Genomic DNA, 19,692 nt, shown 5'->3' with positions numbered 1-19,692 from the left:
GGTGATATTCAAAAGTGAAACTGCTGCGCGCGCTGAGCTAGCGCGGGATATCAAACGAGTTTGAAATAAATAGTATTATGAGTTTTGCAACATATAGTGCTGTTAAAATACTGTTTAAAGTTATCAGAATTTGGTCAGAAGAAGTTGTGATACGGAAATTAGCTACACTAATGTTACCGGCGCGTGTATATGAGAATTTTATTGTGTCTGTGAGATTTGCTGCCATCTATGAAAGAAACAGATAAGTCCAGGTGTGGGTGACGCAATATTTTAATAAAACTCGATACTTATATTTTTGGTCTACCAGTATGAAGAGAGAAATTATTTATTTGCAATTATTAATACACATATTTAATACTCTAAAGTTCGTGCACTGTAAATATGAATATATGAACGGTATGTTACCAAGCGGTTTATTCCTTCTTCAAAATTTTAACACGATTCGTTCTATTCCGGCTCTAGTTGCTCTCGTAGAATTTCGAATCGAGTCATAAGTACCCGATTTTAAATGCAAACGACGTAGAAATTTTTTATCTTTCCTTTGTACAGACAAATACTATTATTTAAGGTCTTATAACGAAACATTGTTAAATACAATCACGCGTAATATCGAGCTACTTCTTTTTCTTGGGCTTAATACTGGCTTCGGACTGCGGCTTCTGCCAGTCCAAAGGCTTGCGGCGGTACATTGGCCAAGGTGGCACAGTGATTAAAGCAGCCATCAGGAAACCGGCACCGAGGATATATATTGTTTGCGAGAACTGCTGGATGACGTATCCCCATACTAGTCCCACTACCTGCGAATGCAGATCAGGGCTGTTTTAATCAATATTGCGCAGACAACCCGGTACGCGTATACGCGTATTTCGAACGTAATACATTACACCAAATAAGGTTATGATGATCCTCGATAATCTTTCTGCCCGAGCTTGACCATCGTAGTCCTGAAAAGAAACGCGTATTCCGATTCAACATCGAGCAACAATTTATACAAATATGTACGTAACACCTGTTGTACTGGGGAACATAACCTGGCTGCGTGACGTTGACACGCACATATGCTTGAGAGTACTAATCGCCTTGAGGTGAATTCGTCAACTTACCATATGCGTCGGGATGGATTTGACATACTGTACCCACGAGCTCATCGTAAACAAATAACTGTGACGTGCCGGTAGCAATGACACAATACGAACTTGGACCAACTTCACTTCGGAAGCGATAGGTGCACGAGATGTTGACGTTGTTCGCGCAGGCGCCAAGCTTATCTCTCAGGTGCAAGTTCCTCCGTGGCGCGCATTTCGATTCGTTTAATTGGGATTGGAATTAACGGCTGTTGAACGTAGTAATTCTAACCAGGAAGCTTTGAATTCTTCGAAATCATTTGGGTCTTGCAAATTCGCGAGATCACGGGTGTAGATTACATACATCTAGATGGTATTTACCGTGATATGAACTATTGAATGTTTCTCGGTACTGTTTCAAATCTTAATCTTACATCGATTATATCATATTCTGCAATTCCCCTTCAACAGAATAAATAGTAAAGGAACATTTTATTACTTGGAAACGGTATATGATTGCTGAAATTTTCTTGTTCACTTTTATGGTAGCTACGCTAAATATGTAAAGCGTACGCTATGAATTTTTCAGCAGCCTGTATATTAGATTCTACGGTTTTTAGGACGTAAATATTGAATCTTAATGGTCTCTGGTCTTCTTTATTGAATTCTATGAGTGTAGAGAGCTGAATATCGCTGAATGTCCTGTGTTTTTAGCTCTAGGAGTTGAATGCTGAGGCAGAGGGCTGTACGAGTTTAGAGTCCTCCATCTCGGTCCCTATAAATATGTCTCCCATTTGCAGTTGCATTAATTCCAAGTTCTCCATTATACTATTTTTAAGTCTTTGAAAACTTTCGGCAGCCATCTATCTGATATTCCAGTTGTGCTGGTTTCGATACGCAATTGTTGGAACGATAGTTGAAACTTAACACAGGATAGTGAAGAAATTGATTACGAAAGTCGTTGTATAACATGTAGCTTTCTTCGCTAAATGTAATTACGCGATTGAAGTACATTATCACTATGTTAACGTAATATATGTGCGTTGTACTTTCTAACGCTTGTAAGCGATACGTTATTCGTCGAAATGTAATAAGGAGATAAGAAGCGTGGAATTACAAGCCACAAATGCATAAATATTATAATTTATTTTATCGTATCTTACAAAGTACAAGTTATCGTTACATAAATGACAGTTAAGTAAACGTGACGCGTAACTGTCTATTACAGAAATTAAGTAATAGGTACAGAAAGCGCAAATATAATACATACGATCATTCTATGTATACTTGGAACTATGTAATTGAAAATATCGTCAAAGTTATGTTAGAAAATTTCTGCGCTTGCTTTTCTTCATCGAATTCTCAATAAAACTTGGTTCGTTCGCATTTTAAGTACAAACTGGACAGAGATACAACAGTATTTATATATGTATGTACAATAACGAAACAACAGGTTCTTTTAAGTAACATCGTATTTTGCTATTTCTTCTTTGTTCCCTTCCTATCATATAAAAAGTACTATACCTCCATGAGAAATCAGTGTTGGAGTTCGCGTTAGAGCGTTTATCTCTCTGATTACGCGAATACACCTCATCATTTAGAATCGATCAGGTTTTCCGAGGCACCGGGACAACCAGCTACTGTCTCGTCGACATTTAGAAACCGAATTTCTTGCGGTGCAACGACACGCATCGACGTTAGAAATTCGCGTTTCGTAGTGGCGTTTAACGACAAGACCGCCACGCGCCCCGGTGCGGAGCGCACGGAATGCAAAACGTGATCGCAGTCACGCTGCCAGAGTATTGGAATCCAACCAGAACATCAACCAACGAGTCTCCTCTGTAAAGCAGCTTCCAGATTCGACCATAAAAATCCTTTTTGTCTACGTATCACGAAACCTATTGTCGTTGCCCGTAATTGAATGCTTCACTTGTTTATAGGATCGAAGCGTATCGGCAGTGGAAGATCGAATCTCTCATCGAAAAAGGCACACCAATCGGGAAGCCCTCGTTCGTGCTCGTTCGTGGGCCACGAATGAACGTTGCCGCCAGTGAAACTGATGAATATGCACACAGGATCACAGTCTAGCGATAGAAGTGCCCTCGTACGAGTTCCATGCAGGCGTGGCGGACATCTCGGAGTTGCATCTTGCGAAGTGCACCGCGTCCGCGATGGTGGGGAACACGGCGAAGAGGCCGCCTTTGTATTCAAACAGGTTGCACTTTCTCATCATCTCGTACACAGGACCTGCAATACGTCGAGTTGGCCGTATGCATTTGAAATTGGAAGTTGGGAGGCGCTAGGAGGCGCCGCTATCGCGGACAAGAGCGTAGATCGTTTCCGCTTCCGCTCGATGCTGCGATTGCTGTGTACGCACACCAATTCGCGGTCAGTCGCGGTCGGTGGTTTGATCGATCGCACTTACCGGAACAGCCAGCCACGTACACGGGGATATCGATGTCGCAGTACTCGTTGATCAGGTTTCCAAGGGTCGTCGCGCCCGCCAAATCTATGTGACTCAACCCGGTAAAGTCCAGTATCAGGTTTCGCAGCTGTAATCACATAAGACGAGCCTTCATTAGCATTCTTGTAGTCGATAATGTATTGTATTGTACCTAAATAGAAGGGATATAGCCGCGATATATTTAAGGTTAGATTGCAAAACAGTTTTACGACTGAACCCTCCCCTTTGCGCTATTTTTTCCCCTCTCTCTCTTTATTCCTTATTTTTGTATCTCTGTGCAATAATAGGAAGGTCGTAAGAGCTGCGGGAGTCCCCAAGTTTATTTGGGGTTTCGGAAGAACAGGTCTGAAAACCTTACCTCCCAGAAACAGTACGAAACCTCAAAGCTGTGAAGTGTAAACTGCGGGTTTCCCGCAGCGCCTTGCCTTTCGTACTGCTAAAGATGAAATTCTGTATCGACAGCGGCTATTTGGATTTCCGAGATTACACGCTACCAACTAGGTGGCTCTCGTCGTGAAAACACGCCGATGCCAGTGTCGTCGGTGAACGCGTTAATGGAACTGGTAATGACAAGATAACTCAGCTGAAATGCTTTCTAATTAGTCGTCAGACACGCACACACCTTGCACTGTATCGTCCGTTCATTGACAGAGCCACCTACGGCATCCCCACTTTAGGCTACCGTGCATCCTTCTGTGCGATCAATGAGAAATCAGAATGGAGATGAGAGTGGGGATTTACGCTCCTTACGACCCTATGCTCGGCGCGCGTATTTACTTCCCTAAGTTTTTCCCAAGTCTGTTGACCCAACGATCCAGACTTATATATCTACTTTAACGCCTCGTTCACCTGGCCTATTTCCTCTTTTCGCTGGCCTTGTACGTGCATCCAGGGAAGCAGGATAGCGAAATGGGTCAAAGCGTCCTGGCGTGAAGATAAACAGGTTTCTAGCGGAGAAAGAAGGACGTTCAAAAAAACGCGAAGAAACAGAGAGTATAGAGTAGAGCGTCATTTAGGGTCGCTTTTCACTGCTCTCAATGAAGGGTGCTCAAAATACTGAAATAGGACACCGTGGATGAGGCATATAATTAGTTCTGCCACTTAACGATTAAATTTCTGATTTAATTAGATCTTTATCAAACTGTGTACCTATATCTGAGTACATACGTATATTTATATGCACTCAGGAGCTTCAGGTAGAGAGAAATGAGTTAGTTTTAAAATTATATATTTTTCTTCTCATTGAGCAGAGCACATTAATGTAGAAAAAGGTGTAGGTTCACCCATGACAGCAGTGACCCTCTGTACAAATTCCCTGAAACTCTTTTGTCCATTGAAGAGTTAAAGTGATACCTAAACGATTCGAAAGACAAAAGAAAATCTTACCTTCTTAATTTCCCTGAGCTCGTCGTGCCTGAAGCTTCCGCTCGTCTCTCTACGCGGGATCAGCCCAGCGGCTTTATACACCTTGTCACGAAACTGTTGTCGACTGGCGAAGTTCAAGCTTCCCGAGTAATGGAATATCTTTATACCTGGCAGCTCTACAGCCTGAAACATGCGACTTCCGCGTTAAAGAATTCTACGAGAGAAACGAGCACAGAGTCTGTCGGCAATAAATCGTGCCCAATATGGTCACGCGTCGACAGAGAAGAAAGCAGAGAGGAGAAAGAGTGAAAAAACGTGAGGAGGGAAGAGCGCTAGATAAAAGAGACTACTATTGCTCCATACGCCTTTATATCTCTTGATATCCAGATAAAGCTCGGTACCAGGTACTAGAGCGAGCGTGCAGGTGTAGGGGTTCACGGAGAAGAGGATCAATTTGCCAATGCAGAGGACGATCCCGATCAGCAGGCCATATTCCACGTCCAAGAGGACCACCGTGCCGAACGTCACACCCCAGATCACACCGTCTGTCCTGTCCAGTTTCCAGAACTTCTTGAACTCTGTCACCTTCATCAGCATTCCCTTCAGGGCCACCACGATTATGCTGGCTAGCACGCACTGTTAACGCAATAGGATTCTTATTGTTTTGCGTTGCACTCTAACTTGTCGCTCTTCACAGAAAACATGGTATCCTTCTGATAAAACTCGGACCAAACTTGATATAATTCTGATTACTTTCAATGATTGTAATGGAGAGAGGTTGGTACTTGTGCGGAAGTAAGTGATTTACCCGTGGCAGAGGCTCGAAGAACGGTCCTATCCAGAGCAGCACGCTGATCAGGATTCCGCAGGATATTAGGCTAGCCAGTTGAGTGCGCCCACCGACGGTCTGCTGGATCAACGATCTGGATAGCGAAGCTGTGAATGGCATGCAAGAGAAGAAGGACCCGACGAGATTACCGACGCCCTGGAAACCATCGAATCATAGTCTATAACGATAACTATCCCTATTCTTCTTACAAACTATCAAATTCGCTTTGACTGTTCATTTTAATGCTGCACCGTGGATGCTACCTTAGCAACTACTTAGGGACTGACGTGTCTTGTAGAATTTTGTAAGAAATTAAAAAGAATCCCGTACCGCGCCCTACTATGGGCGACACTATTGCCCACTCGACCTGGAATTTCTGTCATGGACTACCGACCGACGACATGCGTAATAATGCGGCGTATAAATACGCTTACCCCAGTCTAGCAGTGAATATCGAAGTTTTAACGTTTCCCTGCATATTGGAAATCAGCTTGCAATGCCTAATCGCGATCCTAGAATCCTAGGTGTACGATGATTTTCCCATAAACGAACCGTGATCTAGCATTTCTCGCGTTAACCGCCACATTGATTAGCATCTTTCTACGTTAACGCGGCCAAGGAGCTCTAGCCTCGTTGCATCAAGGAGGTGGCTACATGTGACTCGAATCATAGAATTCGTGTCAGAGCTGCAAGCGTGACCCGTTACGCGAATCGTCACGGCATGCACGATCGAATCTCAAGATCAGCTTAGATGCACCTTGATGGCAGAACCAGGTCGAGGATTGGCGCGATGATGTTTTGCAGGAAGGATAGTTGAAAAGAAATTAAGATATTCGATAGCCTGGAGCAACCAGTTTCTTGCGCGTTACCTGCGCCACTAGCTCCTGATTCGAATCCACCTCGTAGCTCAGTTTTTGCGCGAAGATCAGCGCCATGGACATGGAGATGGTGTAGGACACCATGGTGATCACGAAGCTGTCTAGCAAGATGTTTGGCACCAGCGAGAGCGGTGGCATAGCTGGAATTGGTAAGCTGAAGAGGAATCCAGTAAGAATTCTCTTTCATTGCGAATAAGTGAAACTATAGTAAATTGACATGCTAGTTAAGGTGTGCATGTAATGTGGGATAATGGTGATTAATATAGAATGTTCTTACCCCACTGGTATGTGACCAACAGTGACGATGCCATAAGCGTCTTCTAGGTCCACGTACACCGATAGAGCCGTGCCAATCACGACAGCCAGCATTTCTATGGGGATGGGGAAGGGGCTTAATTTCGCGACCTTCGGCTGAAAATCAAATGGAATTGCAATTTTATAAAACATACTGGAAATTAAAGAATTAAATGAATTGAATATAATTATGTAAGCTCCTCGATTTGTCTTTCAGAGTCTACTTCGATTATAAGACGATTTCTTCGAATGAATTATTTTTTTAATAAATATAAATTGTATCGTTTTTAGGGCAACCTTCAGGAGGTTGTTGGCAACGAGGACGACTATGGTGACGCAGGAGAGCAGGATGGCGACCGCGTTCACATCATCAATATTGTTCAGGACATCTACGTACGTCTGAAACAATTATAAACAATCGAAAGTAGCAAATTTCACTGATTTCTTTTCTACCGAATCTTCGTGTAAGTACTCTCTGAAACTGAAGAGTTTCAATGTTCAAAATTCTTCTGCTTTCCTTTCATTCGATCGAACAAAATCTTAGAACATTTCTGGATTGTCCAAGTGATTACAAAGTTCCCCTCTAATTTGTCGCCAGAAACAGGGAGGTCTCGGAATTCTCTTTTTATTCTTTTTAACAAATTAATGACTACAGGAAAGTTTGACATGGAATTTCATTCGGCATTTCATGCGTTCGCGGTAGTTGCTTCGTCCTTTCGTTACTTTCCCGGTGCTGCTGGGAGGAATGGGAATTGAATTCCTTGAAAGCGAGGGAATTGTGTATAGGAAATTACCAACAAGCTCGCACGACTTATTTGGCATGGAGGAAGGTAAAACCGCCTAGCCAGTAGCCACTTTTACTTTTTCATTTTTACGCTGTTCCTCGGGCAAACGGCGCGAGGCAAACCGGAAACGCGATTGGTTCACCTCGTAAATCTTTAACGGAACACTAAAATTTCAGGAACGAATTATAAAGGAGACGCTTCTGTATGAATTTTTTTATTCAAATATATATTTATATGTACTTGGAGAAAGTGTGCGTTTTTTTCGTAAATAAATATTAATTCATAGGAGAGAATGTTCGTGGAATTTTCAAACTCGATTAACGACGATAATAATTTTCTTGGTTTGGTTAAAGAAGGCGCCATGCCGGCCATGAGAGTTCAAGGATTTCGTTTTCTCTAGGAGGCAATTATGCGGCTAAGGAGATTCTTTTTGGCTGTGTACACCGTAGGTACGTGTTGTACGCGCGAACGAATACGCAGGCAAGAATTATTATTGAGGTCTGCCGATACGGCTCGTTAATCGCCGAGGAAAAGATAAATTTGTACGAAAGCGAATTTCAAGGACTGTAACCCGCAGTTGCGAAGTAACCACCAGTGAAATTTACATTATCTCCAGTTCCTGGCCCATATTACAACGATACTTTCTGCATTTTGTATAGGAACGTTGTGCAGCACGTTACAAGAATCAATTTACCAATTGAATTTACAGTTTCCAAGATAGGTAGGTATTCAGTATAATATGAAAACTCACAATTTCCTTGAGGGGGTGTTTTCACCCTTATAGCCGTTTTACTGCCGAATCGGAAAATAGTTGCGTCATTAGCATCACTTGAGCTACACGTCTGCAAAGTTTCCCATTTTCTCGAATTTTCCAATTGCCGAACTTCCCTTCTGAGACTTTCCACCGTTCTTTTCGTGGTTAAATAAATACTGTGGGTGCACCGAGCAATAGCGTAGTCTCCAATGCGCGTGCCCGAGCACAAGATGGAACAAAGGCGTGACTGACTACCGAGCAGCAAAGTATTGAACTTAGAATAGATTTTACAGAGTTCGGAGTACAATTGTTACTATGTATAACTTTCCTTTTATTTCCATTTCTCGAACTTTCGTATTGAAAAGGGCCTTTGTACCGAGAAAGCGTGCATTTGAAAAGTAGATGAAAATTGAAAGTAGGTAAGCTGGAACAGAGTCGACTTGTGAAAATTTTAGAGTTCCAAGGAAATTGCTTTTTATAATTTCAGTTATCATGTTTTCCCACCTTTCTTTAAAAGCATTTAGCAAATATATTTCTGGATTTTGCTGTTCATTTGTGCTGTTTTTTATGCTCCATTGAAGATTAAATTTTTGCTCCTCTGTAATTATTACTGTATAATTCGACGATCATAATGCACACTGATAATCTGCGGGCGTTGTTTGTCTCTCCCCCCCCCCCGGCCCCGCGGTGGTAATAAGGAATAAAAGGTGTTTGATTATTTCGACGTCGGGCAAGTAAATTTTGTTATCGCGTCGAGGAATTTTGCCATGCTTCCTCTAATAGCACACGCGGGCGGTTACGCGGTGAGTTCTCAGCGGTGAGAGGGTTACGTGAATTCATCTTCGTCTCTTTGCCAGGGTCAGGGAGAAGCGTAAATTGTGCAGAGATCACGGACGAGTAATTTCTCACTCGGATAAGGAAAGCGAAATTTTCCGTGAGGTACGAATAAGAAGTATTTGTTCAGCAGGTATGCACAGTTCGCCTGAACAGCCTGACGATCGTCGATCTCGTATGACGACTTAATTCTGAATGTGGTTAGCAGTTTTATTTCCAAGGAGGATGACACTGAAGCGTAATAATTATCGATCATGTGCACGCTTAATTGAAATTGAAACCTATCGCAAACCATGTATATCTACTAAATCCACGTCGAAAATAGTATTTACATCTGTCTCTTATCGTTAGATACTTTAATTGCCAGCCTCTAATGCATTTTATATTGTTAGGTCGAATCAAAGTCTTCCTTAAAAGTGAATGTATATCACATGTTTTTTTTAATTAAAGTATTTTCCTTGGCTATCTAAGAACTTTTGCCAGTTTCCTGGTAAAAGTACAAGTAGGACACTTACAAATTTGCTAACGTATACATACATATATATCACTCATCGACAGCGAACGAAAGAATTTTTGCACGAACCTAGTAGCTACTACATAACTATATGCAACGGTGAGACAGGAAAAAAGTTTATTTCACTTCCAATGATCATTTTTTTAAAATCGCGAAAATCATTCTTTTGACTGGAGAGGGAGGTATTGCATTTTCTTTGCACGAATCAATTCTGTTGGACATTCTGCGTTTAAAAGTTACATACCAAGAACAGACTGTGGAGAACCAATGAAAAGATTTCTTCATTAGTACGCCCTTCATTCAAGAAAATGGAAGATGGTGAAGAAATATTGACTTTCCTCGACCTGGCTACCGAATGTACCTATTATCTTTGTACAAAAAAGGTTCCCCCGTACAAATTTAAATATATAAATAAATAAATGAACGAGAAAAATGATAGGTAGTGATTTTCTCGTTAAATCATGTACTCACAAGAATCAGTTTGAAAGGTCCCTTCCGCTTGGGCAGGTTACGAAGTCCAAGAAGATCCTTGACCTGAGATGTGAACACGTGCATCGCAGCAGCGGTGATGAATCCACTGACGAGACTGTCAGCGAGAAGGGATGCTATCACTCCCAGCCTTAACACGTACATTCCTAGCTGGATAGGAAAATGGGGTACGAAAGATGATCCTGCGTTGTCACGGATAGCAGAAGAGCTCCTTCTCTATATGGCCGAAGATGAGGTCCTCTACCGTGCATACAGAGAGGGTTGCTCGCCGACTTAACTCCAGATTATTTTACGTTTCTTTCAATCCGTAATTTAACCGTTTTGACTGTTAACTGAGTCCAGTGGCGCAATCTGGGATGGAGCCGAGTTGAACGGAAAAAATATTTTTATCGCAAATTCAATAAAATTCCTTAGGTTTCTCTGCATACGGTTCTTTTCTTTTTACAAAGCCCCTGCTTGGGCGGGCACCGGGTGTCCCAATATTTTATTGTTTAATGATATTAAACTAAAAAAAACTTAAACTTAAATAAAATTAGAACGTACCTACGACATTGTGTACCTACTCTCTTTGTAAGTTTGAAAGGGGGAAATTTAAAAGTTTTCGTGGCAAATCTACTCGTCCTATTCCACGCGGAGGAATTTTCGACCGACGAGTTAACTCGTCTTCTCCAGTATAAAAGGTTAAGAAGTGGGTAGCATGTTCTACTTATTAAATAATGAGGCGCTAAATAGGCCAGCGACCCTCTCTTGGTATAAGCACAACATGTCGAAAGGGATTGCCGAAATACCTGAATGAGAGCGACGGTGAACGTGACCGCGGTTGCAACTTCTACGGGTGAGTATCCATGATTCATAGAGGACGAAAGATCCTTTTCTGCGACAGTCGAGTTACTGGCAAAGTGTTCCTGGGAGCTGTAAGTCGTGACCACTTTTCCCGTCATCATGCAAATCAGCGCGAACGTACCTTCGCAGGAGGAAAGGAGAGATATAAATTGGCCTGTTCACATCTTTTACGCAGTCATTTATGCGTCTTTCTTTCCTTTTATCTGCACCTAATCATCGGCGGTACTCGAGTTAACTACCGCAAGTTTATTACCAAGTAGTGCCATTGAAGATACTTTCGCGGCAGTGCCTTTCAATACTCGTGCTAATTAAATTTCCTTATTCAAACGTTTCACATCCTCTTGACTTCTCGTTCAGTGACACCTCGAAGGACTATATAGGAAATGTCATGAGGTATCCTTTAAAAGGGATTAAGTAAGAATTTTACCGGCGAATCGGCGGCGGATCTAAGTAGTGAGATTAGAAAGTAGAAACGGAATGAAAGTTAGAAGGAAGTTGAGTGGAAAGAACATAGTTAAATAAAAACTATCGCGCAGTTTGCAGTGGAAGCCATTTCCCTTTGCCCCATCGATTTCAAGCTTTCATCTTACGTAACACCAGGATTATGATCGCTCAATCACATTGGCTGACTTACCCATCGAATTATGCCTGGACGTCCCGAGGAAGAGATAAACCAGAACGGGAAAGAAAGCCATGTAGATGCCCACGATCGGTGGTACGTTGCCCAAAATGGCGTACGCCATTCCTGTGAACCAGACGCGACAGTTCTGATATAGTGCTAGCTTTCTTTATCTTATCTAACAGTTAGTGGCCTAGGTACGCTATACTCTATGTTATTAAATTACTGTTGGCAAATATACGCTTAATTCTTTATCAAACTCTATTATACGTACACGTGCATAAGTTCATAACTTCTACCCTCAATTTTCCCTCGTACTTATTACTATAGAGTATAGCAAGTACATATGTGCACTAGGGTGGCTCTCATTTTTCGATTTCTTTTGCTCTCACCCCCTAGTACCACCCCTAGTATGGTTCCATTTCATAAAAAAAACCCTGAAAAAGTTTTGACCAGGCCTTCGATTTTAGAATTCATCAATGTTTTTGGATTTAAAGAGTTTTTCTAAAATATGGTAAGCTCTATCGAAATTTTGATCAAATAATATTAAAAGAGCATTCAATTTTCTATAATTTCTCTGTAGGTACCTATATAATTTTTTCGTGCTACAAACCATTTTTATAGCTTTTGAATATATTGCCTATACGCGTGTAGCGCGGATCTCGCTATAGGTATAATTGCCCTTTTAATATTATTTCAGGAAAATTTCGATAGGGAGCGAGAGCAAAAGAAATCGCATGTTGAAAAATAAGGGCCACCCTATTGTATAGGTACCTACGTGTACTTTGAATAATCAATGAAGATTTCTCAAAGTCGGAAGATCCTATTCCTTTCGAGTTTTTCTTTTATAAGAACCACGTGTTACTCGACGACCTAAGCTAACTTGCTAGTTGGAGGATAGCAGAAATAGATTCATCGCCAGTTTTTCATATTTGGAAAGTCTGTTTGCGACACATTCGCTAAAAGTGACATACATCGCAAGTCACAGGACGGTTTTATTATTCGACGAGTGTATTTTTTATGCACAGTGGTTCGCGCGAAGCGCAAGACAGTTGGCAAACGTTCGTACCTTGGGGAATATGCATAACAGCGACGGTGATTCCAGCGATCAAGTCTCCCAATATGTCGCTCTTCCAATTGTATGCCGACAGCCAGCCGATCAGCGGTATCGAGCTCTTTAAAGCTTTGAGTGGCTGGATTTTCTTGCATCTCGACGATATGCTCTTGAAAACTGCGCCCATGGATCGTTTATACTATTAGGTAGGTACTATCCCCTGTTTTCACTTTTGTAACGCGCGACGCAAGTCTTTAACCCTGTGGCTGGTATTCGCTTTTATGTTTCACAAATACAAATTCTTTTAACGAATTGCGAGCTGGATAATAAGCTTGACGATACTTTCCAATGAAACAGTCAAGTCAGTCAAGGTGTTTCGTCGACGCACGTTGCGCGTTACAGGGGTGAGCATTTTCTTTTGGGTAAATGGCATATGAATTGCAAGATACGATGCAATAACGAATTTCAGCGACTCGTGACTGACAAATCGCCTTTAATCTTAATGTTTTGTTAATTTTTCTAAGAAAGAAGATTTTGAAATTTATGCATTTAATGTAGGTAGGTACATTTAACAGATATTGATTTTAACTTTTAAGAAGTTGGATGCATGTAACTTATAATATCCAAGTGAAGCGTACTACCTCGTAGGTTGTTGAACGTTCTCCGCGCGAGAGCGGTGCAGCAGAGTTAACATGACCTAAGGCTATCGTTCATTCAGCGAAATGATGCACAGCCTCATATTCGTCAATATTAGTAGTCGCGGGGACTAGATATCAATTCTTGGGAGCTGTTATCCGAACGTTTCACTTGCTCAGAGTAGATACGCAGCGCGGGGCCCACTGCCTCCGGCGAAGGCAGATCGAAAATAAGTGGCGTCGCGCCATTCGGAGGCTTAGAACTGATCCCGAAAAATACTTACACGCTTCTTTGGGCTTCACGTATTTGCACAAGTGATTAAGCTCGTCCTGTTGATAGACTGGCCGTCTCACCGTTAATTCTGCCGTGATTGCCGACATCTCGTCGCTGAGATAGTCTGCGAATAATTGGCGCCACGTTGAAACATGTTGCACGAGTATCGAGCATTCGGCCCGTTAATAGTTGCAGAAAATAAGAGAATCGCGTGCAAATATCGGGTAGTCGCGGTACCAACGAAAAACAGAGTTTGAATTGGTTTAAAAATATATAAAGGCTGAGTATAATAGTAAGTGGGTTGTGCTACAACTCTGCTCTGATTAAAGATATAAAAAGATCGTAGAGTCAAATTTTCTGCAGTTTAATGTCCCCTACGTTCCTACGGCATATTATAATTGTATAACGTTTTTCTAAAATTTGCCCATTGAAAAAGAGCGCAATGGGACTCTGTTAGTACCCGATTGGGGCTCATACAGCTATAAAGAATCTTCCGTGCCGTATCCGAGAGCAACATTGCCGAATTTTATACTTGCAACTTACAACACGCAGAGGAGTCGAAACCGATTGTGAGCCGATACTGTTTTGCCATTCGGCAACGTTGCGCGCGGACACGGCACGGATACGGCCCGTCGCGTAGCGTGAACGCGCCGTGGGCCCACCGGGTACCAAACGTTACGCGCCGATACGTCACGTCCACGGCTCGGTGGCTGTATAGATTGACCTTTAACCGCCGCGCGAGGTGGAGATATTGCGTGCAGGAATCACTGACAAACAAAAGAAAAGTAACACGTGTTTTGATTAATGCGTTGAGTTAACGCTCCGCGAGATAGCTGGAACCAGTGTACTGGGAAGTCTCGGGATAACAATTTATCGCGCGCGGAAACGGTGCTTACGCAAAACCGCATAAACATAATATCACCGCGACAATAGCGGGCAGAGAAATGCGCTTGACCACGTGTTTGAGCGTCGCAGAGAACTTTCCAATTTTCAGCCACAAGGGTTGACTTTTTAATGAAATTTTGTATCGTAGAAATTCTAAAGATAATGATGATGGTTTTGGGCCTAAACATTTGTAAGAGCGATGGCTTCGAGGTACTCGATCACGCTTTCGCCGCGATAATTAAAGCACCATAATAACACGCGAGCAAATGAGGATGTTGTGTGGAAGAAAATTAGACTGGAGCGGAATCGCCACTATTAGAACTAATCAGGAGATACGCATTTACTTATTTCTGCGAAGCAGTTGTGAATTCTATAGCATACAATAAGCTTAACGGTAAATTAGAGTTTACCTATAACAGACTGCTTAGTTTAACCCTCAATTGTCACACCTATTTTCTCCAACGTAGTTCTCACACTGTTGTTTAAAAACTATCTGTTAAATTAAGTTCTGAAATTGAAAATTTTAAGATAAAGTTTCAACATTGCAGAATATATGTTGATCTTTGAAAATTAACATTTAAAGTATCATGGTGTTTAAACAGTAGTACCATTTTCAATAATGCCTTAAAAATATTTTACCTCAAAGTCAAATTGTGGGTCATTTTGATCCAATGTGACAATCAAGGGTTAAAGTTCCTGGTGTTGCCCGGGTCATATATCTATTTTTTGTGAAGGGGGTGGAGCTTTTAAATAGATTTGTTAGCGAGCATCTAGGAGCTAAGAGGATCTATGTACCTACCAAATTCCATGGTCATAGGATCAGTGGTTGCAAAGAAATCGTGAGGAGTGTGTGAGTGAGTGGTATTTGGATTTTATACATACATACATACATACATTCAAGATTAACCACCGTTCGAATAGAAATTTGGAGTCGAAAATGAATATCGAATAAGTATGCAGTACTAAGTAGTTCTTAGATTTATATTTCAGAATTTCTGAGGAAATTATAAATAGGGGTGACCTTTTTAACGTTCGTTGCTCTGGTTCTGAAATAAAATGTAGTACAAAGGGATGATTTTCATAAAAATTCACAATTCTACAAGCTTGTGATACATTTAACTATTTATTTAGGTGGAATCACACTCTTCTTAGACCTCGAATTACTTAATACTAATGCTTCAAAGATACTCAACAAACTGATTTCCAACGCCTGCAGTGCCACTAACGCAGAACCTATCCCTCACTCTCAGAATCAGTTTAAACTTTAAACAGTTACGAACCTTCTTCAGCCAAAGAAACAATATTCTACAAGCACCTGCTCTGTTGCAACAACAGAACCTCCAAATACCACTTATCTACCGAAACTTCGGATAATGAAGGTTCCGTTACTTCCATTGCATTCAAAACTCGAAAACTGGAATCGCCAACGACAATCGCGCAAACATCTAGCTTGCGAAGCTCGAAATGCCTTTCAACCCCCATTGTTCGCGCGAGAGTAGGTACGGGCGATAGGGCGAAGCAACGACAAATGGGCTGGACATTCGCGCCTCGGGCCTCGTTCGCATTAGTCATGTTACCACTGTTATTTACTTGACTGGAAATATCCTGTCAGGTTGCTTTCAACTTTCAACTTTGAAGTTTTAAGCGAAGTAGAGATCATTTCGGCTTTACTTGCCTCGTAATGATTACTCGAACTTGATTAATGCGAGCGAGGCTTTAACGAAATTGAGAGAGAAACCTGTCATGGTGGAGGGCAGTGGGTGGCACTCGTCGAGAGACGCGGGAATTCGCTGGACCTAAGTAGTCGCGGCGCGGCGCGAGCGCGGACGCAGGGAGCAGAGACCGGATCAATACGCGGCGAGTGATAACGCGTACAGCGTCAATCGCTTACTAACGAATCGAGCATAAAGCGCCAGTGAACGTACCCGGCCGCGGTCGCGGCCGCTGCATTTCGCATTGGAATTCAGTCACGTGTGGCGTTTTAATCGGGATGCTGAGCTGCCAAATCAACGCGACGTTTGCGTAGAAGCGCGGGCGACCACTGTGGGGTACTTGCACTCGATGGGATTGTTAATTGGCCTACTGTACATTACAATAGCGCTCGGCATTTAAATTCTCGCGAGTAGGGCAGCGTTTTCATTCTAAGAATTGCCCTCGTAACGGATTGTCGAGGAAAGTGGATAGATACATCGAGAGTAAACGCGATGGACGTACGTACTACATACCTACCTACTTACGTCCAGCCACAGCGGTCAAGGTCCGGAACAGAGTTCGGCGTAATCAATTAAAAGTGTAATGGCTTACTTTAATTATAGTTATAGTGTAACTCCAATTAAAGAGTAATTGCAATTAAATGTAATTGCTTAATTACAAATTACTTTGTGTAATCATTAAATCCTACTCATAATAACTTTTTTTTATACAGTAAATATACTTTTCACACACAAATGTACAAGAAAATGAATTAACATTTCATCAGTAAGATTAACAGAAGAGTACTACTTTTTAATGTATTATTTTAAAAAAATGGAGTTTTCTGGAATCTGTTTAACACGTTAACGCGCGGTTCACGTGGTACGAGCCTGAAGAGTTCCGAGCATTACCGCAGCCGCGGGGGCCAAGAAAAAGCTGAAAAAGCGAAAATAAGTAGGGTAGACCGGAGGCAGTAGTAACAGGGGGGCGAATGTAACACGCTAATATTTCAAAATATATAATGGATATTAACACCAATTTCAGATATATGATAAACAATGACATTTGGAATACACACATCCATGCCCTAGCAGTATAGATACATAGGTAACTACGTAATAGACATATGGATAGTGATGAAAATAACTCTTCAATACTCTAAAGTAACTTTTTTATATTGACTTATAATTACAATGTAAACACTCCCTTTGCAAATATGTGCTCTTTTTAATCTATAATTTGACCTTTTTTAAAGTAATACCGATCGTTACTTAGTACTTTTAAGTGTCTCGTTAATCACAATTTATAATTGAAGTTCAAAAGCATGGTCGGGGTCGGTTGTACCGCAACAGAACCGACTACTTAGTGACAAAGAAGGCGAATAATATTGTCTTGTTTGCATAGAATCCATGCGGTGTTACAACCGACCCGGGGCCAGAGACGGTTGTAACACTTTACACTGACATACAGTGAAACTGTTGCGACTCAATGATGTCAGATCAGTAAGTAACATTTCGGTATAAGAGTTTTTGTTGTAAATGTAATAGTTCCTGCGTAAACGTATTCCAAACTCAAAGTTTTATTACCGCCTCAGACCTACCCTAGTGATAAAACTGTGCAACCCCTATATATTATTAAATTTCGGTAATGGCAGCCAAGCAACATAAAACTAATCTTACCGATCGTGAAACCAGCCACAGTTAAGCCCTGATCCAGGATTCCCTCGCTTGAATTCTTCGCAAACACTGAATCTCTGTTTGTTGATCGAGGTAGAGATCATCAGGTAGATCCATCCACGGTGATCGTAAAATAATGTTCAGGGGTGTGTTTAACTACCTTTACGCACAACTAACACTGACGGTTTCATTTTCGAAAGGAAAAGAGCGAACTGCGACGCGTATGAGAGAAAGGAATCCACCCAACTATTCAAAGTTGCGCTAAAATCACGTACACGCGAGAACGTGGATTTCACTCCAGATCGTGGCTGATCGATCGAGCAGAACGTTTCTCTTGCTTTTGCGGGCTCCCTCGTTCCGCTGTATCAACGAGGACACCTCTCCCTCCTTTCGTATTAGAGTAACACACCGCTCGAAATCTTGGGGAATTTCGTGAAAAAACGTCCGCGTTGACAGCCGTATCGCGGCTACGGAGCCTGATAATTTATGGACGTCGCGTCGGTGCTCTTATCTCTTCCTTCTGTTCTAGTAGCAACGTGGTAACGTTTCGTTCGACAGATGGTGGGTATAATCACATCGCTTCGAACGACCGCCGGTCGTTGCTGCTGCTAACATTATCACGTAGAATGGCTACGGTTTGGTAATATAGTTAGGTCAATTTTAATTTAAATAGCTTTTTCTCAGGGATCGTCCTGCACTGATTTGAACTTCTTACCGACTACTGGTGCTTGCACCCGAAGAGAGAAGACGGTCGGTCGGTCTTTGCCAACGACGGTGTTGATAGGTATCGATCTTTTGTTAATCTCGGACCGACTATCATAGCGATTGTATAAAGTTAAATATAGTTGTGTTGTTGTGTCAATTTTTAATTGTAAAATAAATCAACGACCATGGCCAATGAGGAAATGGTATGTGATACTTAGGGGAGACCGGGGCTGGCTGTTCCAAGAGGTAGGTTGACCAATTGTTAATAACTTTGCAACGACATATACTCTACTGCGGAACGATTTACTGTAGAGAGGAGTCACTTCTACTATGCCATGCATTTATATCCGGCCCCGCAATCGCACGTTTTTTAACAGTTATCAGCGTTTGTCGAAAAATTGGCTACGTAAGTAAATATTTTTTTAAAAGATTTTATGCTTTCAAACTCCATATAGTTGCAATAGAATAAATGTTAAGGGACTACTTTAATGTTTGTTTAGTAGACGATCTATTGACATAGTATTTTTGTTTATACATAAATAATTGCAGGTTATATAGATTATTGAAGCGAAAATGATCGGTCGGGGCTGGTTCTATTATTAAGGGGGGACCCCACCCTGAAACCGCTAATAAAAGACAAAGTTGGGGATTTTTCGTTCGTATAAATAAAAATATAGGGCTTGGATTTTTTATATAGTTTTAAAGTAATCTTTATTGTGCTATAACATTGTTATAACATTGTATCTAATAATTAATAACATTTGAAATAAAACGTAAAGATATTATCAAAGAAAACAGCGATTCTAGATACATATTCGTGTCAGTGGAACGCTGGAAGTATGTATCGACCTTTCGGGACACCTGTACAGACGACGATACCAGCTGATACTACTGATACATCGATACCACAGATTCAGAATTGATAGAAATCTCAACGTGTACGGTACCCATCGGAGTGAAATTTAAATTTTCTATTTCTTCGTTTCCTGCTTGACCTGAGTCACGCGTGAAAACAAAGCCCCCGCCTCTCGCTGCCTAT

General features: G+C 41.6%; 2 protein-coding genes across 8 annotated transcripts; both read right to left on the bottom strand.

Moving 5' to 3' along the window:
• Positions 1-502: 502 nt before the first annotated feature.
• Spase12 (Signal peptidase complex subunit Spase12) lies at positions 503-1,464 on the bottom strand. The gene is made up of 3 exons (XM_076829717.1): positions 1,104-1,464; positions 885-944; positions 503-797 (listed from the first exon to the last, which is right to left on the bottom strand). Exons 1-3 carry the CDS (start codon positions 1,146-1,148, stop codon positions 615-617), a joined length of 288 nt encoding a protein of 95 aa, XP_076685832.1. The 5' UTR covers positions 1,149-1,464; the 3' UTR covers positions 503-614.
• Positions 1,465-2,191: 727 nt separating this feature from the next.
• LOC143377788 (prestin) lies at positions 2,192-18,348 on the bottom strand. Of its 7 annotated transcripts, XR_013087412.1 has the most exons (15): positions 14,239-14,302; positions 13,706-13,819; positions 12,802-12,963; positions 11,748-11,858; positions 11,059-11,234; positions 10,253-10,420; positions 7,192-7,293; positions 6,878-7,011; positions 6,592-6,754; positions 5,702-5,878; positions 5,257-5,529; positions 4,915-5,076; positions 3,490-3,616; positions 2,696-3,311; positions 2,192-2,653 (listed from the first exon to the last, which is right to left on the bottom strand). XR_013087412.1 is itself a non-coding variant. In XM_076829525.1 (14 exons), exons 2-14 carry the CDS (start codon positions 13,800-13,802, stop codon positions 3,142-3,144), a joined length of 2,022 nt encoding a protein of 673 aa, XP_076685640.1. In that variant the 5' UTR covers positions 13,803-13,819; positions 17,952-18,348; the 3' UTR covers positions 2,192-3,141. The 7 variants fall into 7 exon arrangements, 5 of the variants coding, with proteins under 5 accessions (XP_076685640.1, XP_076685631.1, XP_076685619.1 ...); XM_076829525.1 differs by lacking the exon at positions 14,239-14,302 and adding an exon at positions 17,952-18,348 and having other exon boundaries at positions 2,192-3,311; XM_076829516.1 differs by lacking the exon at positions 14,239-14,302 and adding an exon at positions 16,319-16,583 and having other exon boundaries at positions 2,192-3,311.
• Positions 18,349-19,692: the final 1,344 nt, after the last annotated feature.

This window comes from Andrena cerasifolii, chromosome 1 (genome assembly GCF_050908995.1).
Source record: "Andrena cerasifolii isolate SP2316 chromosome 1, iyAndCera1_principal, whole genome shotgun sequence".
NCBI lineage: Eukaryota > Metazoa > Arthropoda > Insecta > Hymenoptera > Andrenidae > Andrena > Andrena cerasifolii.
The sequence above is the reverse complement of the archived record's forward strand: the minus strand, read 5'-3'. Positions and strand labels throughout refer to the sequence as shown.

What these genes read in the sequence shown, in the direction of transcription:
- Spase12 (XM_076829717.1), bottom strand. Translation starts at nt 1,148, where the DNA reads ATGAGCTCGTGGGTACAGTATGTCAAATCCATCCCGACGCATATG. An exon ending in AATCCATCCCGACGCATATG is followed by an intron (nt 945 to 1,103) that starts GTAAGTTGACGA and finishes GTTTCTTTTCAG; the next exon opens with GACTACGATGGTCAAGCTCG. An exon ending in TCATCATAACCTTATTTGGT is followed by an intron (nt 798 to 884) that starts GTAATGTATTAC and finishes CTGCATTCGCAG; the next exon opens with GTAGTGGGACTAGTATGGGG.
- LOC143377788 (XM_076829504.1), bottom strand. Translation starts at nt 14,287, where the DNA reads ATGGCAAAACAGTATCGGCTCACAATCGGTTTCGACTCCTCTGCGTGT. An exon ending in TTTCGACTCCTCTGCGTGTT is followed by an intron (nt 13,820 to 14,238) that starts GTAAGTTGCAAG and finishes AATTATTCGCAG; the next exon opens with ACTATCTCAGCGACGAGATG. An exon ending in GACCTTTCAAACTGATTCTT is followed by an intron (nt 7,294 to 10,252) that starts GTGAGTACATGA and finishes TAATTGTTTCAG; the next exon opens with ACGTACGTAGATGTCCTGAA.